Source organism: Brassica oleracea, chromosome C6, assembly GCF_000695525.1.
Source record: "Brassica oleracea var. oleracea cultivar TO1000 chromosome C6, BOL, whole genome shotgun sequence".
Lineage (NCBI taxonomy): Eukaryota > Viridiplantae > Streptophyta > Magnoliopsida > Brassicales > Brassicaceae > Brassica > Brassica oleracea.
The window spans coordinates 34,943,390-34,961,082 of record NC_027753.1 but is presented as its reverse complement, the minus strand read 5'-3'; the positions used below and the strand labels follow the sequence as shown (position 1 = coordinate 34,961,082).

General features: G+C 36.6%; 3 protein-coding genes across 4 annotated transcripts; 2 read left to right on the top strand and 1 right to left on the bottom strand.

Annotated features, from left to right (window-relative positions):
* Positions 1 to 766: 766 nt before the first annotated feature.
* On the top strand, positions 767 to 2,528 carry LOC106300724 (probable inactive poly [ADP-ribose] polymerase SRO3). Its single transcript, XM_013736929.1, has 5 exons — positions 767 to 1,220; positions 1,310 to 1,548; positions 1,662 to 1,798; positions 1,880 to 1,993; positions 2,211 to 2,528. The coding sequence occupies exons 1-4, from the start codon at positions 781 to 783 to the stop codon at positions 1,979 to 1,981; spliced, it is 918 nt and encodes a 305-aa protein (XP_013592383.1). The 5' UTR covers positions 767 to 780; the 3' UTR covers positions 1,982 to 1,993; positions 2,211 to 2,528.
* Positions 2,453 to 6,652, bottom strand: LOC106300722 (serine/threonine-protein kinase BLUS1-like). 2 transcript variants are annotated; one of them, XM_013736927.1, is made up of 19 exons: positions 6,413 to 6,652; positions 6,118 to 6,288; positions 5,752 to 6,006; positions 5,565 to 5,689; positions 5,441 to 5,485; positions 5,276 to 5,357; positions 5,144 to 5,212; positions 4,877 to 5,047; positions 4,752 to 4,808; positions 4,595 to 4,672; positions 3,868 to 3,981; positions 3,716 to 3,798; positions 3,479 to 3,617; positions 3,275 to 3,385; positions 3,139 to 3,181; positions 3,012 to 3,052; positions 2,873 to 2,931; positions 2,735 to 2,786; positions 2,453 to 2,652 (listed from the first exon to the last, which is right to left on the bottom strand). In XM_013736927.1, exons 2-19 carry the CDS (start codon positions 6,283 to 6,285, stop codon positions 2,599 to 2,601), a joined length of 1,746 nt encoding a protein of 581 aa, XP_013592381.1. In that variant the 5' UTR covers positions 6,286 to 6,288; positions 6,413 to 6,652; the 3' UTR covers positions 2,453 to 2,598. The 2 variants fall into 2 exon arrangements, with proteins under 2 accessions (XP_013592381.1, XP_013592382.1); XM_013736928.1 differs by having other exon boundaries at positions 4,604 to 4,672; positions 6,413 to 6,651.
* Positions 6,653 to 13,198: 6,546 nt separating this feature from the next.
* LOC106298893 (nonsense-mediated mRNA decay protein 2-like) lies at positions 13,199 to 14,266 on the top strand. The gene has a single exon (XM_013735023.1). The coding sequence runs from the start codon at positions 13,318 to 13,320 to the stop codon at positions 14,140 to 14,142; it is 825 nt and encodes a 274-aa protein (XP_013590477.1). The 5' UTR covers positions 13,199 to 13,317; the 3' UTR covers positions 14,143 to 14,266.
* The last annotated feature ends 3,427 nt before the right edge of the window (positions 14,267 to 17,693 follow it).

Genomic DNA, 17,693 nt, shown 5'->3' with positions numbered 1-17,693 from the left:
CATGGATCAGATTTTCAAAGCCCATAACTTTGTTGAGCCCATATTTCAAAACCGATAGAAAATTCTAGTCCGCTTGATTTTATAATTAATTTTTAAAAATTAAATCAGTGAATATTTCTTCGTTAGAATTATATTTTTCTATTATATATGCTTATGTAATCAGTTATTAAAACTTCAGAAATATGTAATGGAGTAGGGAAGATTCTGTAATGCATAATTTATCTACATTTAGTTTCATTTCATACATAAATATTTTTAGTCACCCTTGCCATAAAGAAAAGTAAGAGATTCCGTACATTTGATCGCCATGTACGGTAACCGACATTGAAATATGTACACGCAGTACACGTATTGTATTTGCCTATTTGGTTTAGATTCAACTCATGCATTTTGTATTCCCATATGTATTTCAATCAATTTTAATTTTTGTACCCATCAAAACAAAACAAAAAACAACTGTAACAATGAGTTAACTCACAGGTGACGCCAATCAACTTATGATATAGCTTGCTCATCCACTAAAACAATATTACATCAATTCCAAAATCATTTTTCTATAGTCACGCAAATATCATGAAAACGTTGTTTGGTAGTCCATTTTCGGAAAAAGGGTAAAACGTTAATTGATGTATGATATGAAAGTGGGAAAAAGTAGTTTCCTTGTTCTCCAAGCCTTGTTGCTTTTCAACGTCACACTGTATTCACCTTAAAACCGCCATTACACTTTCCTCTTTCCCAAGAAAAAATCAAACCATCTCTCTCTCTCTCTCTCTGCGATTGATGATGATGGCGGCGCAAGTGGAGATCGTGGACAACGGCGAGATGATCGATTCACTCTCCCCCCACACCTCCGGAGACTACTCATCAACGATTCTTCTCCGCGAGGAAAACCACGAATACGACGTCGTCAAGAACTGTTTCCTCTCCGGGATGGGTCTCCACGCCGCCGAAACCACCATCGTCTCCGTGCGCAAAACCTCCGCGCAGAGAATCACAGCCAAGGCGAAGCTCGCCGCGTCAAACGTCTTCGCGGAGGCTATGAAGAGGAAGAACGGCGGAGACGCTAACGTGAGGTACGGATGGCACTCCGGCTCCAAGGAAGAGATCGAACGCATCGTTTCGTACGGGTTTAGCAGCAGCGAGGTCGAGAAGGACGAGAAGGACGGTCGATCTCACGGCGTTGGAGTCCATTTTCTTCATCATAAATGCTCTCTCGCTGCGTAAGTTTAGGGTTTACGCTGGATGTTTTTATTTAATTGCTGAGGAAGCAATCTTGTAACCGTGAGTTTTTTTTTTCTCTCTTTTTCAGGGCTGTACTTGGTGAAGCTGACGAGGAAGGGATACAACATCTTCTCTTGTGCCGTTTGATACTTGGCAAACCTGAGAGAATCATATCTGGATCTAAGCAATCGTACCCAAGCTCGAGTGGGTATGATTGTGGTGTGGATAATCTCGAGAATCCGAGGAAGTATGTGATATGGAGCTGTAACATGAACTCTTACATCCTCCCTAGTCATGTCGTGAGCTTCAAGTCTCCTACGCTAAGAGGTATATAATACATTACAAAACTTAATTCTTCTATACATATTATGTCATTTAAGAGTGTTTTGTGTTTAAAAAAAAAATGTAGTGTAAGAGTGAAATGTTTTGTAATCTTTCAGGTCTTATTAGAGGTGGTGGTGGTTTGGGGAGAGCGAGGTCTCCATGTGTTAGCTTCCCAATACTCATGTCTATACTTTCAAAGTCACTGGACCGTCCAAGAATGAACGTGATCCTGACAACTTATGTTGATTTTCGGGTATGATGATGAGTGATATCATTTTGACTGTATGGAATGTGGTTTAATTTGATCTTTCTTTTCTTTTTTGGGTCTTGTCAGAAAGGGAAAGTGAGGAGAGAGCAGCTGATTAGGAAGATGAGGGAAGTGGTTGGGGACGAACTTCTTTTGGATATAATCAAGAACCATAGAAATTCAGACTAGTATTTTGATCAGGTACGTAAGTTTCATAATCAGACGACCAATAATAATATTTACCCATTTTATTTCCTGCGTCAATATATCTAAAAGTACAAATGTTTTCTTATGGACCAAGGTCTTTTACTTTTCTTGGAGAATACGTATAGATTAAGTCAACAAGATTGCTAAAGGATGCTATTACTTTCATTAATTCCGAAGAAAAATAGTGACCCGTTTTTTGTTATCTTGGCAGAGGTACTGACGTCAAAGATATGCCAGATTAGGCCAAAGTTAAAGCAAAGCAGGACTTGATGATGGTGCATAATAATGGAGTAGGTTGAAAAAGAAGATGCAGGTTTTAGACAATAGTATATATAGAATATATGATATGTTAGTTAGTGTGTGTTTATGGGTTTAACCAATCGGATCTTACGCACAAAAACACTTTAAATAGACTTTGTTAAATAGTCCAATCAGATTACCTTCTCTTGCTTGTGGATTTCTAATTTGATTGGAGGAATGAATATGGGATTCACAGCAACTGTGATTCTACGGAATTTGATATATAATACAGTAACAATTAAATAATGAATACATACAAAAATAATAATTATTATCATCATGTCGGAAGAGACAAAAGCTCAAGGAAGGCTGTTGCTGGTGCTACTAGTTAGAGATCTGATCTGTCCTTCTAGCTGCAGATGGCCAGAACATTTTTAGTTTATATATTATTTGGTCTCTAAAATCAGTTTCTTTTTTTTTTTTTATCTTTTGTACCTGATCATTTATTTCTTTTCTTCTCTTCACTTCCTCTACAAGAATCTCAACACTGAAAACTCATAAAAACACCTTATCTCAACTTTACTAATCATATCTTAATTAAAAAAAGGAAAGAAGTTTAAGTTCATTCATTACCTTTTCTCCAAGAAATCAACCTGAGATTGTAGTTCTCTCTCCCTTGATGATATATATATCTGTTAAGTATCAATGCTCTTAGTTTTCTTGTTTCTAAGTATACATAAGATATACACATAAGACAAGAAACAGAACATACCTGCACACCTTGGGTTGTTTTAGAGATTGGATTTTCAGTTTCTGTACAAGTAAAGACCAAGGTCATCAAAACTTATTGTAAGAAAGACTGAAACAGAGCAGACCATGCTACAAATGAGAGACATTACCGGCAGTTGGATCAAAAAATCTAATTAATCTAATGAATTTCTCCTGCAAGGAAAAAAATATGTGAAACGCTCAGAAGTTAGGAGAGTAAATATCTATAAAGAAGCATTTGGATATACATAGGACACACACACACACCCTCTGAATGTCATTCTGAACCAAAAGACTGTGTAACAGTGGGAGTATCTCAGTAGCTGTGCAAGACGCCTGGTTCACAGGACTAACTGTATAGCCATTCTTTTGTTTCTCCTAATAAAGGAAATATTTTCATGTCAGATTCTTTGGTTCCACAATCTCAAGAACTTAATGAAAGTTGATATTCAAAGCATATATAAAATTTACCTGCCCACTTCCTGCTGTTCCCACTTGCTTGGTATCCTCTAATGGTTCTTTTGGTTGATGTGGCTCTTCAAGAGCGAGGGACTCTGCAGTTCTTCCACGACGTGCTTTTCTTTCCTCAGAAAATGTACCAACTTTATATCTGCGTCCAACATTTCCATTTCAAACTATGTGACTCTTGCAGTATAATTAATGCGTCCAAAACTGATGTATAGAGAAGAGAAATGTTGTAGAGAGTACCCTACAGCTGGAAGGAACTTGCGATGAAAGGAAGGTAGCACTGCACCGTATGTTAGACTATTACTCGAACTCATCATCAGATCCTGAAAATTTTGATAATGTCAAGAAGATGTTTAGCTGCAATACAGAGATTTGCTACAAAAGAGACTTGCCTTATCAGAGATCTTGAACATGTCCAAAGACATAGTCTTTGACCTTCGCACCATTGGCTTTCTTTTTGGTACTTCATCCCCAACCTCTGAACTGCACATTTCACTATCTGGATTCTGGTAACAGAAACATTAATGAAAGCATTGAGTGTGTGCATGAGATTAAAAGAATACTCTTGAGACAGGCCCGGGCTTGAACGAAAACATTCAATACAAATGTATGGGGCCTCCTATTTTTGTCAAAATTTTAGGGCCTATTTTTTTCAATGTTATTACTTATAAATATATCAATTTGACAATTTGTTATGTGTATATAAACTGATAAGTAAAGAAAATTGTGGGACATCACTAACATACAAAGATAATTATATTTTATATATTCTATGTTATTAAATATGAGTAGATTGAAAGGCAAAAAAAAAAAGGAAAAAAAAAATTATGACAAACATGAAAGATTAAATGGTTTGGCTATGTTGTCGATTGAAAAGGATATGATCAAGAATCTTGATTATGAAAGTTTGATGGATGATTTTGCAAGAAAAAATGCAAGAAGATCTATATTTAAGAACTGATAAGTTTTTTTTTTAGTTTTGAGGATATTGTAATTTTTTTATTATAAACTTGAGTTTTTTATCGACATATTTTTTTATACATTATCTAGGGGCCTCAATTTTGTATTTCGTATTGGACCATGAAAATTTCAGGACCGGCCCTGTCTTGAGACCACGACCTTACTTACAAGTGATGCCTGCTTCCTCAAGTCTTCCAGATCAAAGTTCCAAGCACTGATTCCTCTCATATACTCATGCTGCAAGAAAGTAACATAGCCTTCAAAATAAAAAAAAAAAGACCGCAAAGATAAATTGTATATGGATTTATCTATGTACCTGAGATAACTGTTCTTTGTCACCATTTATGCCTTTAAACAATTCAGCTTCTGCCTCCTATAAAGACAAACATAAAGAGATGTTGCACAGCAGCTTCAATCACATCTAAGTTCTTATCAACTTACCTTGAGCTTTTTGAAACGATCACCAAGTGGAAAAAGACCATGGAGAATCTTACGGGAGAGATAATCTGTAGACCGAGCATGTTTGAAGAAGGGGTGTTTCAGAAGCTTTGCTGAGGTTGGACGCTTTTTTGGATCTTTTACTAAACATGCTGCGATTAACTCTCTAAACGACTGTTGGAGAATATGATACAGAGTGTCCCTCTCTCAGTGAAAATACAAATATAATCTACTCATTGCATATTTTTACATCATCAAAATCACATTTACCTTTGAGAACTTCTTATCTCTCTCATAGTCAAGGCGAGGAGGAGCGTTTTGTAAGGTCATTAGCAGCACCTGAAATATAACTAAGAGATTAGAGAGCCAAAGAGCAGAGACTTTAATAGAGTAAGGACACACCTTCATAGGTGGATATTTGGAAAACGGGGCATGACCATGAGCAAGCTCTAGTGCAGTTATGCCAAACGACCAAATGTCCGCTCTAGTTAACAGAAAAAAAATGAATTAAGTTTAATGCTTATTCACGCTTGTGGTTGCTGTTAAGATAGAGTAGAAAAACATTACTTGAAATCATATCCGTCTACTTGCTGCATAACCTCGGGTGCCATCCTTTCAGAACCCAAAAGATTCCATTAGCTTAAATAAAACATAATAAAAAGCTTATTGTAAAGAGAATCTAAGCACACACCAGCAAGGAGTTCCAACGAACGTGTTCCTTGTACGCATCCTTTCACCGCTATCAAACATGCACGCCGAAACTCCAAAGTCTCCAAGCTTAACCACACCTCTTGAGTGAACCAGAATGTTCCCAGCCTAGAACAAAACATTTAGATGGCAAAACTAATGATCTCTATCAAACACAAACATTGACTTACCTTAACATCTCTGTGGATGTGTCCTTGTCTATGGAGATAAACAAGAGCCTTGAGCACTTCTCTAAGCAAAGTAGCGATGATAGGCTGCTCAAGACCTTCTGGATACACAGATTTCATGAGGTGAAAGCATGACCCGCCCGACATGTAAGGCATCACAATCCACAAGCTGTTACGGTCGATGAAAGAGCAATGCGCTTTCAACAGGTTCGGATGGTCGATTAAACTCATTATGTGGACTTCCTTCCGTATCGTGTCCTGTCCGCATTAACAAGACCAAAAAAAAAATTACATTTTTTAAAACAAAAAATGTTTACTTTTTTATATGTTAAAAAAACAATTAAAAAAAGAGAGATGGAGATAACGAACCAAGTCGTTTCTGCATTTTTCAAGATCCATGATCTTAATGGCGACATTCTCGTTAAGAGCAATGCACCTGGCTCTGTACACGGTGGCGCTAACACCTTCGCCTACCTCTTCGAACAGCTCGTAGTCCTTAGCGTAGAGAGGGAACCTCTTGGTAGATGTACCAGCCATTCTCTAATTCATGCACAACATCAAAAAGGATAATAAACCTTTAATTCTTCTCTCACAAGAATCAAAACTTTATTAACCGAAGTGACGAATATGTAGCGGGAAAAAAAAAGACAAAACTTCAAGGAACCTGTGTTGTTGTTGTTCAGACAAGAGGTTGAGTTAGAGATTAACGTTTTGAGTTGAGAGAAGGAGAAACAAGTAGAAGAAGGAGAGGAGAGGATCTCGTGATGATGATCATGTGAAAAGTAAAAGATTCGAATCTAATGAGAGAGAAAGAAGGCCTTTGGGAGTTGCCAATGTAAATGAAGTTCTTGAAGGATCTAATCAAATCCCAAGTTTATTTCTTCTTTTTGACCAGACAACAACAACACAGCCTTGATTTAGTATTAGATCCTATCCGATTTTCAATTGGATCCTCTCTTTCGTCCTCTTTTGTTTATTTTTTTATTCTTTTTCAGGAAATTATTATATAAAATATCCATTTGTTTTTAAATGTACTACAAAAATAGCGATTCTATTTATTCTTTAAGATTAGAACATGTTGTGTATATAAAAAATATTTAAATTGAGTTATCTTTTTTTCCGAAAATGGTTTATATTAATCATTAATTTTAATACAACATTTGTTTGGATCTTGGAGTATTAAATGACAATATTGAATAGTATTTTGTTGTCAAAATAAAAGGAATAGCATCCTTCTTACAACTTTTGTTTTAAACAATGTGTATAAATACAGAAACCAACACATGTATATGTTTTTCTTTCACATGGAGGAACTTTGTTGGCTTGCTTAGTTCTATAAATGCTAGGTCGAAGCGTGTATAAGAAAACATACTCCTTGTACTTTACAAATAGTATAATTTTGGGAATTGTAAATCTAAATGTTCATTATTAATTCGAGATTAAATCAATAAGGAAATTCTTAAGAAATTGCACCCATAAGAATGACAAGTAATGCGTCAGGGAGATTTTAGGGCTATATGTAATTTAGTAAAAGTTTTTATACTTTTTTTTTACAAATTTGAAGGTTTATGTTTATGTAAACTATTTATTAAATTTGACTCAGAACCGGTTATGGACCTTATGGTTATGGCAGCGTGAAGGTAAACAAGCTTTTCATCTCTGACATAGGCATATGTCCAACTCCACAGTGAAGTAATAAACTCATGTAATACTGATTAGGCTAGTGCATGAGCATCCAAATGATGGTGTGTCTATACTGTATATACGCTCTCATACTCAAGCATATAAAGTCAATGAATTCCGTTGACAGAAACAAAGTCAATGATCTCTTAGAGCATGAATAACCCAGGATTCTTAGTATGAAGTTCTTAGTGGAAGTTAAGAAACTGCTTCTTAACTTTTAACTAAAAAAACTAAGAACCGATTCTTAAATAAAGATTTTAAGAACCGGTTCTTAAATTAAGAAACAATTTCTTAATTTCCGCTAAGAACCTCACTCTAATAATCCCGGGTTAATCATAGTCTTAGATCCTTTTTGAGCTACTACAAGTAGATTATTAAGGGTCAAACTCTAAAGTTCTAAACAGAAAAGAGGAAAAGTTGGAATCAGCGGTACATTAAAAACAAGATAATAAGAAGATTAATGGGTAGAAGATGCTGTGATCTCTCATCTGGAAGAGAACGGACATAACAAATGCGTGGACCGTAAAAAATCCAAAGAGAACGGACTTCCCGAAAACATGTTAGCATTTGCAGCGGCTTTTGGGTATCAAAGTGTCACTTGTTTGATTCCAACCAAATCCAAACAAAACAACTTGTTGTACACCATTGTCGAGCATTCATTAAAGCCACATGTGTGGGACAGCCTTCCACGATTAGACATAATATCGGATAACATTATCTTTCAAATTCGTAATATGATGTATTACAGTACCATTTAATTAATATATAAGGTCTACTCAGAGAGAATAAAAGGGTTTATTAATATTGAATTTTATTAATATTGGTGAGAGTCTCAACAGAGTTTATTAGAGCATGAGCAGCAGTGGTATCTTCCCACAATTCTCTAACAATTAAATTATTTAAAAATTAAAAAGGTAGAAAGAGAATAGTTTTAGTAAAGAATCGTACAATATGCTGAGAATGGGTAGAGACTTGATTTTTTATGTGGCAGATAATGTATGGTTGTTTTTTTCTTTTTCTTTAATTTTAATTACAAAGAAAAACAATATGAATTTTAAATTAATTAGACAGTTTGTGGAGATACTACACCACTAATGGTGCTTTTAATATTGAATTTTATTTTTTAAATATGTATTAATAAAATATAACATGTGTAAAAAGAGTTTTCAAGCATGTATAAAAACTGATTTTTTCATCTTTTATTTTCTCATTTTCTATTTTTATAATTTATTTTGATGAAAATTCATACATTCTGGTTTTTAGTCCAAACGATTTAGACATTATATCCACATAATCAGATATATAATTAGACACTTTGTCTACATTTACCTACCTTCTCGATCATTAGAAAAAACTGCAAGCTCTGAGACAAATAAAATTTAATCAGATACAACAAAATTGAGTCCTTAAGTAGTCTTGGCATAACATAGAATTCCTAAAACTAGTCAAAGTGAAGTAAAAAGTCAAATCCAGGAACAACAGATAGGCCTAACCAATATGTAGAGACAACAATAGAACTAAAGTCGGGGAACGTGACCAAACCGTACGTGATTATGTTGCAAAATAACCTACACTACCATACACATCAACTACAAAGACATCAAAAAAAAAAAAAACTACAGACACACCAAAATGGTATAAGGTCTAAATCCATGTCAATACTAACAGCTGAAGGAAGACGATGCCGCAACACCAGCATGAGATGGCAATGTGAAACCTTGGTAACCAAAGACAAATGAAGATATAAAAGGACTTGCATATTTTCAACTATTTTCCCATTTGCTTATGTGAATACAAATACTTGCATTACTTACTGTGGAACTATTAACATGATGAACAAGTCTAAAGTTTGAAAATGTCAAAAAGGACAACTCTAGTTTACTCTGAAGGTATATAGAGAGAGTTAAGAGTGAGAAATCATTTTTGTAATAGAGATAGTGTACAAGAGAGAATAGTTGTGCGAGTATAAATTTATCACATTGTGTATTCTCTTAGGCTAGAGAACAGGTATTTATATTAAGTGCCAGTGAAAAGCATTGGTGTGGGATACTTGTTATCTTGCATTGTAAACACTATCATGAATCTAGTGGATTCCGAATTACTAACTCGGCCAGAAGTAATTCTTTTTTTAATATCGGTAAACTGGATTAAAGTCTTGTGTGTGCTTCTTTCTTAGGTTGCTTTTCAGAGTATCTTGTTTTTTTTCGGGTTATTCTGTGTCTTAGTCTTCTGTTTTATCGCTTTGAGCTCTCATCTTGTTCAAGCTTCAGACACATACTCTTTATTCTTGGTTGTTGTGGTTCAGTGGCAAAGGGAGTCGACACCTTATGCTGAGGAATCCTAACACATACTCTTTACTCTATAGATACGTTATTTTGTGAATTGAATAATTATTTTCTTTGTTAATTGCTAAGTAATCATACTCCTTTCTTCACTTATGTGAAATTCGTATTTCAATCGTGATTAATTCACGCGGTTAGATTAATTAACTTCAATATTGATGAAACCCAAAATAGAGAAACGAACTTACTCTTGTGATACACAAGATATCCTACTTTAAACTTATTTAGTACTAATGAGTGATGAGTGGGGCAGATTTTATTTCCCTGAAAATGTCCCTCTTTCCGGATTTCGAAACTCCTCTCCTACTAATAACTGAGTCACATACACTATTTTCATTTATTTTAATTTCAGTGCCAGTTATAGTGCATGATTGAGTGTGTATTGGTGAGGCGAGCCATCTACGAACCAACAGCGACCAGATTTCATTTATACCACACAATAAATGGAATAATACACATCCTAACACTTGCCACTTTGTTATCATAACTCTTGGTTTGTTCACATTGTGGATTATTCATGATTCAACACGTGACGCACTTGATCAGAGGATAATGTTAGAAAAGTGTTTTAAAAAACTCGAACCGACCAAGCAGCCAAACTGAGTTCAACCATAAATAGGATTGGTGGCCAACAAGTAAGGTTATAATAAAAGCTATCAGACCGAATTAAAATCTGCCAAGAACCGTCTTAAGACTCTTAACCATGTGATTAATGTGACTCAGTTGAATCAGTTGGCTTTGGTTAAATAAATTTCTCAGCTTAAAAAAAAAACTATATTTATTCTAAAAATATTCATCATGAACAAATTAAATATGTTTCAGCCCATAACTAATTAAACACAATCATATCACAACTTTTAAAATTCGCACATCCTAAAACGAACATCATAATCAGTTACATACTTACATAATGTATACAACAAAGCAAATTATTAATTTTATGTTTTGTAAAAGGTATAAGAAAAAAATAAACAATTTATAGAGTTTTGTTCATCCTTTATAAAAAAAAACTATTTATGTATATATCTAACGAACAGCGCCGATCCAGAGTAAAAACATGCATAAAACAAAATTACAAAAATGATGCCTCTAGATAGGATCGAACCCACCATCTTGGAGAGACATGTAGGTTCTCTAGCCACTACACCAATGAGACATTATTAATATTGGTGCCCAAAATTCGGCTATAATATTTGGTGCTCGAAGCTTATGCTTCACGGACATTAGCCCAGGGCCGGACCTGCTAACGAGTGATGTACGTTTTGTAGATGAGTAATTTACCACATAATTATCACCACTCTCTTTGAACCGACAAAACCATAGATCGACCGAAATTTCAAAACATATATCTAAGAGTATACCACAAAAGTATCTGCAGAGATTAAACAAATATCTAAACCAACTTGAGAAACAAGAACCGTAGAGAAAGTTACTAAGCTTTTATCAAACAAACCATATTATGAACACTTTTAAACCCATGAGTCCATGATCAGAGCTGCATAATTCCATTCCTCAGGGGAATGCTAAAATTGCTAATACGTTAATCAAATTGTAACATCCCGAGTTGTGATATATGGAAAAAGCTTAAAAAAATTAATTTGGTTACCTATATCACCAAAGTTGGCTTATCTTTTCTGTCACACATTCGTTTAAAACTCAAGAGTTAAGCGTGCTTGAACTGGAGTAGTGAAATGATTGGTGACCTATCGGAAAGTGATTCGCGATACTGTGTGAGTGAAGCCAAAGCACGGAAAAATGCCGGGTAGTGATTACAGGGTCAGTAAACATTGATTTCGGACCTTGGAAAAATTAACGGACTGACCGTTGGAACGGGATGGGGTCCACGGGCCGAGTGAGGGGGCGTGGATGGTCCATTAGCCGTGGGCGGGTCAGAGTGTTACAAATTGCAGGTCAATTGGTGACAGCTTGTCTTGTGGAAATGCTGTTAAAAGGTGAGGTCTTGGGTTCGAGTAACGCCAAGCGCACCAACAACCTAATTATTGAGTCAGTGAGGGTTCATAATTGAGGGGTTGGGGTCGGTGCCTTGCAGGGCTATGAACATGGAACCGACGGAGCAGGTTGTCACATAAAAAAAATCGACTTTTTTGTGACAACTCATCCCGCTCACTCGGAATCCGGCTCACAGCCCTGCAGGGCACCGATCCTAACCTCTCACCATCGGAAAAAACGTCTCCACGTCCACCGGTAGGTTATTGATGTGCTTGGCGTTATTCGAACCCAAAATCTCACCGTTTAACAACATTCCTACCGGACGAGTTATCACCAATTGAGGTGTTTCATGGTGAGAAGTTAGTATCGATGCCCTGCAAAACTGTGAACCAGATTTTGAGTGAGCGGGATTGATTGTCACACAAATGCGAACCAGAACGGTGGGTCAACTTCTCAAACCAAAAAGCCAAGTGAGCTTCTCGAGGAAATTATTTATCTATAAGGTCAACACGTGAACCTCAAGCCACCTTCCACGTCAGTACACATGTCACACCATTGAACAAGTCCTGTTTTGCTTCTCGAACAAGTTATTTCAGTAATTTACCCATTCCGTCGTGTTCATGTTTCTTTCCCATCACACGAACGCGCCTTTTATATTCTTTTTGTTATGTTTGATTTTTTTGGGTCAAATGGTGAAATATTTTTGTAAATAATTTATGTGTTTTGATTGGAGGAAAGTCTTTGTTAAGCTGTTGATATAAATATTCTCAGCTAAAAACCAAGAAAAATCAGCTCAATCATATATCATGTGTTTTTCCATTAAGGTTTCTAACTAGTTTATCCACGGAACAAAACAAAACAAAACAAAAAAAATATTTTATATTTATTGCATTTTTCTAAAGTCAACTATTAATGACTTCTCTAAATTGGAGCAAACGATGTAGTTTCTTCGTTTCAGAAAAATTTATGTTTAAAAAAAAATGTTTCTAAAAAATCTATATTTTATATTTTCAATATATGTAATGATAAATTGTAAATTTCAAAGACATTAATTATGTATACTGATTTTTGATTGGTTAAAAATCATAGGAAATAACTAAACACGGAAAACAATGCATTTATTGTCAAAATTTTACGTGTTTTTTAGTAAGTGTGAAAACTCTAGAATATACCTTATTTTGAAACGGATGGAGTATTCAAGATTTTAAGAACACATTCAATTAGTTTTTGTTCTAGAATCCAAGTTCAGTTCCATGTATATATGCTTTGCTTAATAGACATGGAGAACAATTAATTTAACAAATGTACCAATTTTTCAAGTTCAACTTCGAGTCTTGACCAATAAACGATAATATTTGGCAATTAATTTAAAGTTATTTGATACTAGTAGCTTGTAATAATAATAATATTATAAAAGAAGAAAATTAAATAAAAGTAGGAGACTGAAGAGGCTTTAAAATATCGAACCATGTATAAAAGAGAGCAACGCTTCGTCTGTTTTCATCAAACCTCTTCAGCGCTCTTTTTTCCGTTTCAGTTTATCTTTTTGAAGAAAGAGAGAAACTTTGTGTGTTTCTATCTAATTGTTAAAAAGATGCAAGTTGTTTCTCCTTTATCTCCGGCGACGAGATTCGTCGGAGAAGAGAGCTTCGCCGAGCTTTACGGCAAACTAAACGATGACTTCAGCTCGAAACTGAAGGTCGGTTTTAAAAAGGAGGAAGAAGAAGAAGAAGAAAAGAACAGAGATGGCAATAATCTTGAGAAGTCTTGGTGGAATCAAGATGATGATGAGGGCGAAGAAGGAGAAGATGAAGAGTTCTCGTTCACGAGCGTAAACGCAGATAACTCACCGATAACCGCAGACGAAGCTTTCAAAGACGGTCAGATCCGACCGGTTTATCCTCTCTTTAACCGGAATCTGCTCTTCGAACCGGAAGAGAGATCTCTCCGCTCGCCTCTCAAGAAGCTCTTCGTGGAGAGCGAGGAAGCTGCCGCCACCGAAAGGGAGGAAGAATCTGAGCCGATGGGACCGTACTGCTCGTGGTCAGGCAGAACGGTGGTGGAGGAAGCTTCGCCGGAGACTTGTCGGAAAAGCAGTTCGACGGGGTTCTCGAAGCTGTGGAGGTTTAGAGATCTAGTTTCGAGAAGCAACAGCGACGGAAAAGACGCGTTTGTGTTTCTGAATCACGGCGACAAGAAGAAGCAGTCTTCTTCTAAGCCGGCGGCTAAATTGAGCGGCGGCGTGAAGCGAACGGAGAAGGAGAAAGAGACGAAAACGACGAGATCGGCACATGAGAGGTTATACATGAGGAACAGAGCGATCAGAGAAGAAGGGAAACGAAGATCGTATCTTCCTTACAAACATGTCGGATTCTTCACCAATGTGAATGGACTTACTAGAAATGTTCATCCGTTTTGATTGACTTCTTGTCTTGTTTTGAAAATTTAAAAAAAAAAAGGTTTAATTTGCTTCCGACAAAACTTCGCCTTTTGTATATACTTTTTGTCTTTAACTTTTCATGTATTATACAACCTTCTTTTTGTAAGTAAAAGTAAAACATGTTTATTAACTTTTCAATTCACATGTATCATTTGATTATTTGGTTTTGGATCTATGGTATTATTTGATTTTGTAAAATGTGAATGAACATTGTATATAAAAGAAAATTGGAAGTTAGGATTTATTTATTCCTAATTTAATGAAATTTTATTTTCCGTTTCTTTTGCATGAATTACAGTTGGAACTTGGTTGGTCTTGGAAAAGGAACCTTATGGTGCGAGACTCATCCACCACGGACCAACAAGTGTCAAAAACCAATATAACAAACGATGCGTTACGAGAAAATTATTTGCACTGTAGACACACACATTATCCACTATTTAGCTGTATACACATTTAGAGTTTGCTTTGGTTATGACGATTTTTCTCGGACCATTCTACCCCTATTCCTCTCGCTCTGACAAAAATGTTGGTCTAGATTTTCATTATGTTAAACCAACCTTATACGAAATATGATGTCAAACAAGTTGTTTTATAATATTAATTTCTTATTCCTTCTCCATAGCACGAAGTTCTCGCATCTTCGAAACCTCCTTCTAACTTCTCTGTTTTCATTCTCAATTGACAGTGTCAATTTCTTATTTCTCTCATTCCTCACCATCTGCAATAGCGAAGTATGTTGTGAAACCTAACGCTGGAACAACCTCTCATCCTCCATTCCCTCTTAGGATGTTGCTATTGGCGACGAATCCCTGGGCACAAGGGTTACCCCTTATCACAAACTTTTGTGTATCAGCAAATTTCTAAATGCCTTTGACGCAGATGAAGTCACTGTCATTAAAAAGTCTCAATTCGGAAAGCTCGTGGAAATTGCAAAAGAAAACATCTTTCTCGGGCGGATTTGGACGATTTCTTATGTCGAGACAATCGAAGGTTGTCAAGAAGCATGAAGTCTGGTTCCTATTTTCGGGGAAACCTGTTAGGTTCTCACTCGGGGAATTTGCTATAGTCCCCCTCTCCTCCCACTCCCCCCCAATATCTCTGAGAAGCCATACTGGGGTGTTCAAGATGAGGGCTCTTCGGGGTCTGAAGGTGACAACTCTGATGATGAAGATGAGGATAAAAAGGGTCTGAAAAGCATTAATCCTGCTCATGTCCGCTGGCATCCCAAAATAGCAACGTAAGTAATCTTGTTGCCGTTAAAACTTTTTGCTGACTAACATCCTAACAATGCTATGCATATACAATTTTTAGGTTCCTTTCGCTGACGATCGTAAGGCTGAAGAAGTCCATCTTGGTGGTGGGAATGACATTGGAGGTGCAGAGGACATGGTATGACGTTTTAGTCTTCCTTAGCACGCTACAAATGTATTTATTTATTTATTTTTTTGCCGCGCTTCACCATGAAACACTGTCACAGTACTATGCTTTAAATACTCGTAGCCAGTGAACAAAATTGCCGCACATACATGTTCTGTGTCCAATGCTGACGGTTTCTGATGTTTAAATGTTTATTTGTCTTCATATATATAAAGTGCAAAGACCCACTGACCGATGATCGTGCAGTCTATTTTTATATCAGCACCGAAACTATTTCTTGCATCTCTTATTATTAGCTGCCAACTTTCCCAAGTTCCATGATAAACAAATGTGTAGCTTTTATACATGTAATTGTTCCACAAACTCTGGATAATTCCATGCTAACGAATTTGTTGTACCTAATTTCTTTCTTATTGTCCAGCTTGTTGTGCACATGACTTCTGCAAATAAATGCAGATCGACACCTCCTGCAGACTTAGTCGACAAACAGATCACCAGTAGTGGAAGCAACGCCAATGCCAATTTGGTTTGTATCAATGTTTAATTTTTAAAAAACAATGGATCCTAACATTACTTTTATGTTTTAAAAAAAACTTGTCCTTCTTTGTCGACACGGGCATTGGTTCTCCAAAGCCATCATTTTTGTTGAGAAGTTGATTCAAAACCAAGTCTTTAACGGCTGGTTTATTAAAGGTTAACCGGTTATTGGTGAATGGTTAAACCGAAGCTGTTTGAGCTGAGAGACTCTACGCCAGAAAAAGGGTTTGAGGTAGATATAAACTCAAACGAATCTCGAGTCAAAGCAGTTGTTGTAACGTTTTTTCTTGTTGAGCTGGGTTGTTACACCTGTTAAGCTCTGAAGATTGTAAACCAGTGATCATAGTGAATTGCCAGAATCTTCTGGCACCAGATGTAGGTTGTAGCTCATTCCGAGCTCCCGAACTGGTTAAATCGTGTGTGTACTGTGTATTCTGTTTTCTTTCACTTTCTATACAAACGAGCGAGAGAGAGAGATTCGGAAGCAGACGATAACGCGATCGAGAACAAGATTCATATTCGTCGATTCGTGGAGTTGAGGATTCAACAATTGGTATCAGAGCATCCAGGTTGGGATGTCGAGGATGGCGTCGACATCGTCATCGTCGAATATGCGGATCGAGGTCGAACGATTCGATGGATCGGGGGATATCATGCTGTGGAAGATTAGGATGCTCGCGCATCTTGGTTACCTGGGATTGAAGGAGATCTTGAAGGATGATAAACTCCTGATGGAACCACCGGCAATTGAAAAGAAAGAAGATGATGATTCTTCAGCCGCAGGTTCCCCAAAGGCAAAATCTCAAAGTCAAGATCCATCGAAGGTTGAGAAATCAGAGAAAGCTATGAATCTGATTGTATTGAATGTTGGTGATCATGTGTTAAGAAAGATCAGTCACTGTACTACTGCTGCAGCTATGTGGATGTTACTGGAAAAAAACTGTATATGTCCAAGTCTCTCCCGAGCAGGATCTTCTTGCAGTTAAAGTTCTATAACTTCAAGATGGTTGATTCTGAGTCCATTGATGCAAATGTGGACGAATTCTTGAAGCTTGTGTCTGATCTGTGTAGTGTTGGAGTTACTGTGACAGATGAAGTGCAGGCTATCTTGTTGTTGTGCTCTCTTCCTTCAAAGTACAATCAGTTGAAGGAGACACTGAAGTACGCCAAAGATACCATCACTCTTGAGGCAGTTATTGTGGCAGCACGGGACAAAGAAAGAGAGTTCAAAGACACTGGTTCGAGTGGCAAAGAGGCTGGAGAAGGATTAGTCATGAAAGAACGTTTTCAAAGCAGAGGTAGAGCTGAGTGGAGAGGTGCCTCAAAAAGGAATGGACGCAGCAGGTCAAATTCTAAATCACGAATGGTGTGTTGGTATTGCAAGAAGGAAGGACACATGAGAAAAGATTGCTTCTCACGAAAGAAGAAGATTGATAGAGAAGATCAAGGTGAAGCTGCGGTCATTATGGATAAGCTGCATTACTCAAATGCGTTAGCAGTCTCTGATCTGAACCCGAGGGACAACTGGGTAATAGATTCTGGATGTACATATCACATGACATCCAGGAGAGATTGGTTTGACACTTTCAGTGAACTTGATGGAAATCAGATTC

Coding starts and splice junctions, on each gene's coding strand:
- LOC106298893 (XM_013735023.1), top strand. CDS start 13,318: ATGCAAGTTGTTTCTCCTTTATCTCCGGCGACGAGATTCGTCGGAGAA.
- LOC106300722 (XM_013736927.1), bottom strand. CDS start 6,285: ATGGCTGGTACATCTACCAAGAGGTTCCCTCTCTACGCTAAGGACTAC. Junction 6,007..6,117: donor AAAAATGCAGAAACGACTTG/GTTCGTTATCTC, acceptor TAATGCGGACAG/GACACGATACGGAAGGAAGT. Junction 5,358..5,440: donor GTAGACGGATATGATTTCAA/GTAATGTTTTTC, acceptor TCTGTTAACTAG/AGCGGACATTTGGTCGTTTG.
- LOC106300724 (XM_013736929.1), top strand. CDS start 781: ATGATGATGGCGGCGCAAGTGGAGATCGTGGACAACGGCGAGATGATC. Junction 1,549..1,661: donor CAAGTCTCCTACGCTAAGAG/GTATATAATACA, acceptor GTAATCTTTCAG/GTCTTATTAGAGGTGGTGGT. Junction 1,799..1,879: donor CAACTTATGTTGATTTTCGG/GTATGATGATGA, acceptor GGGTCTTGTCAG/AAAGGGAAAGTGAGGAGAGA.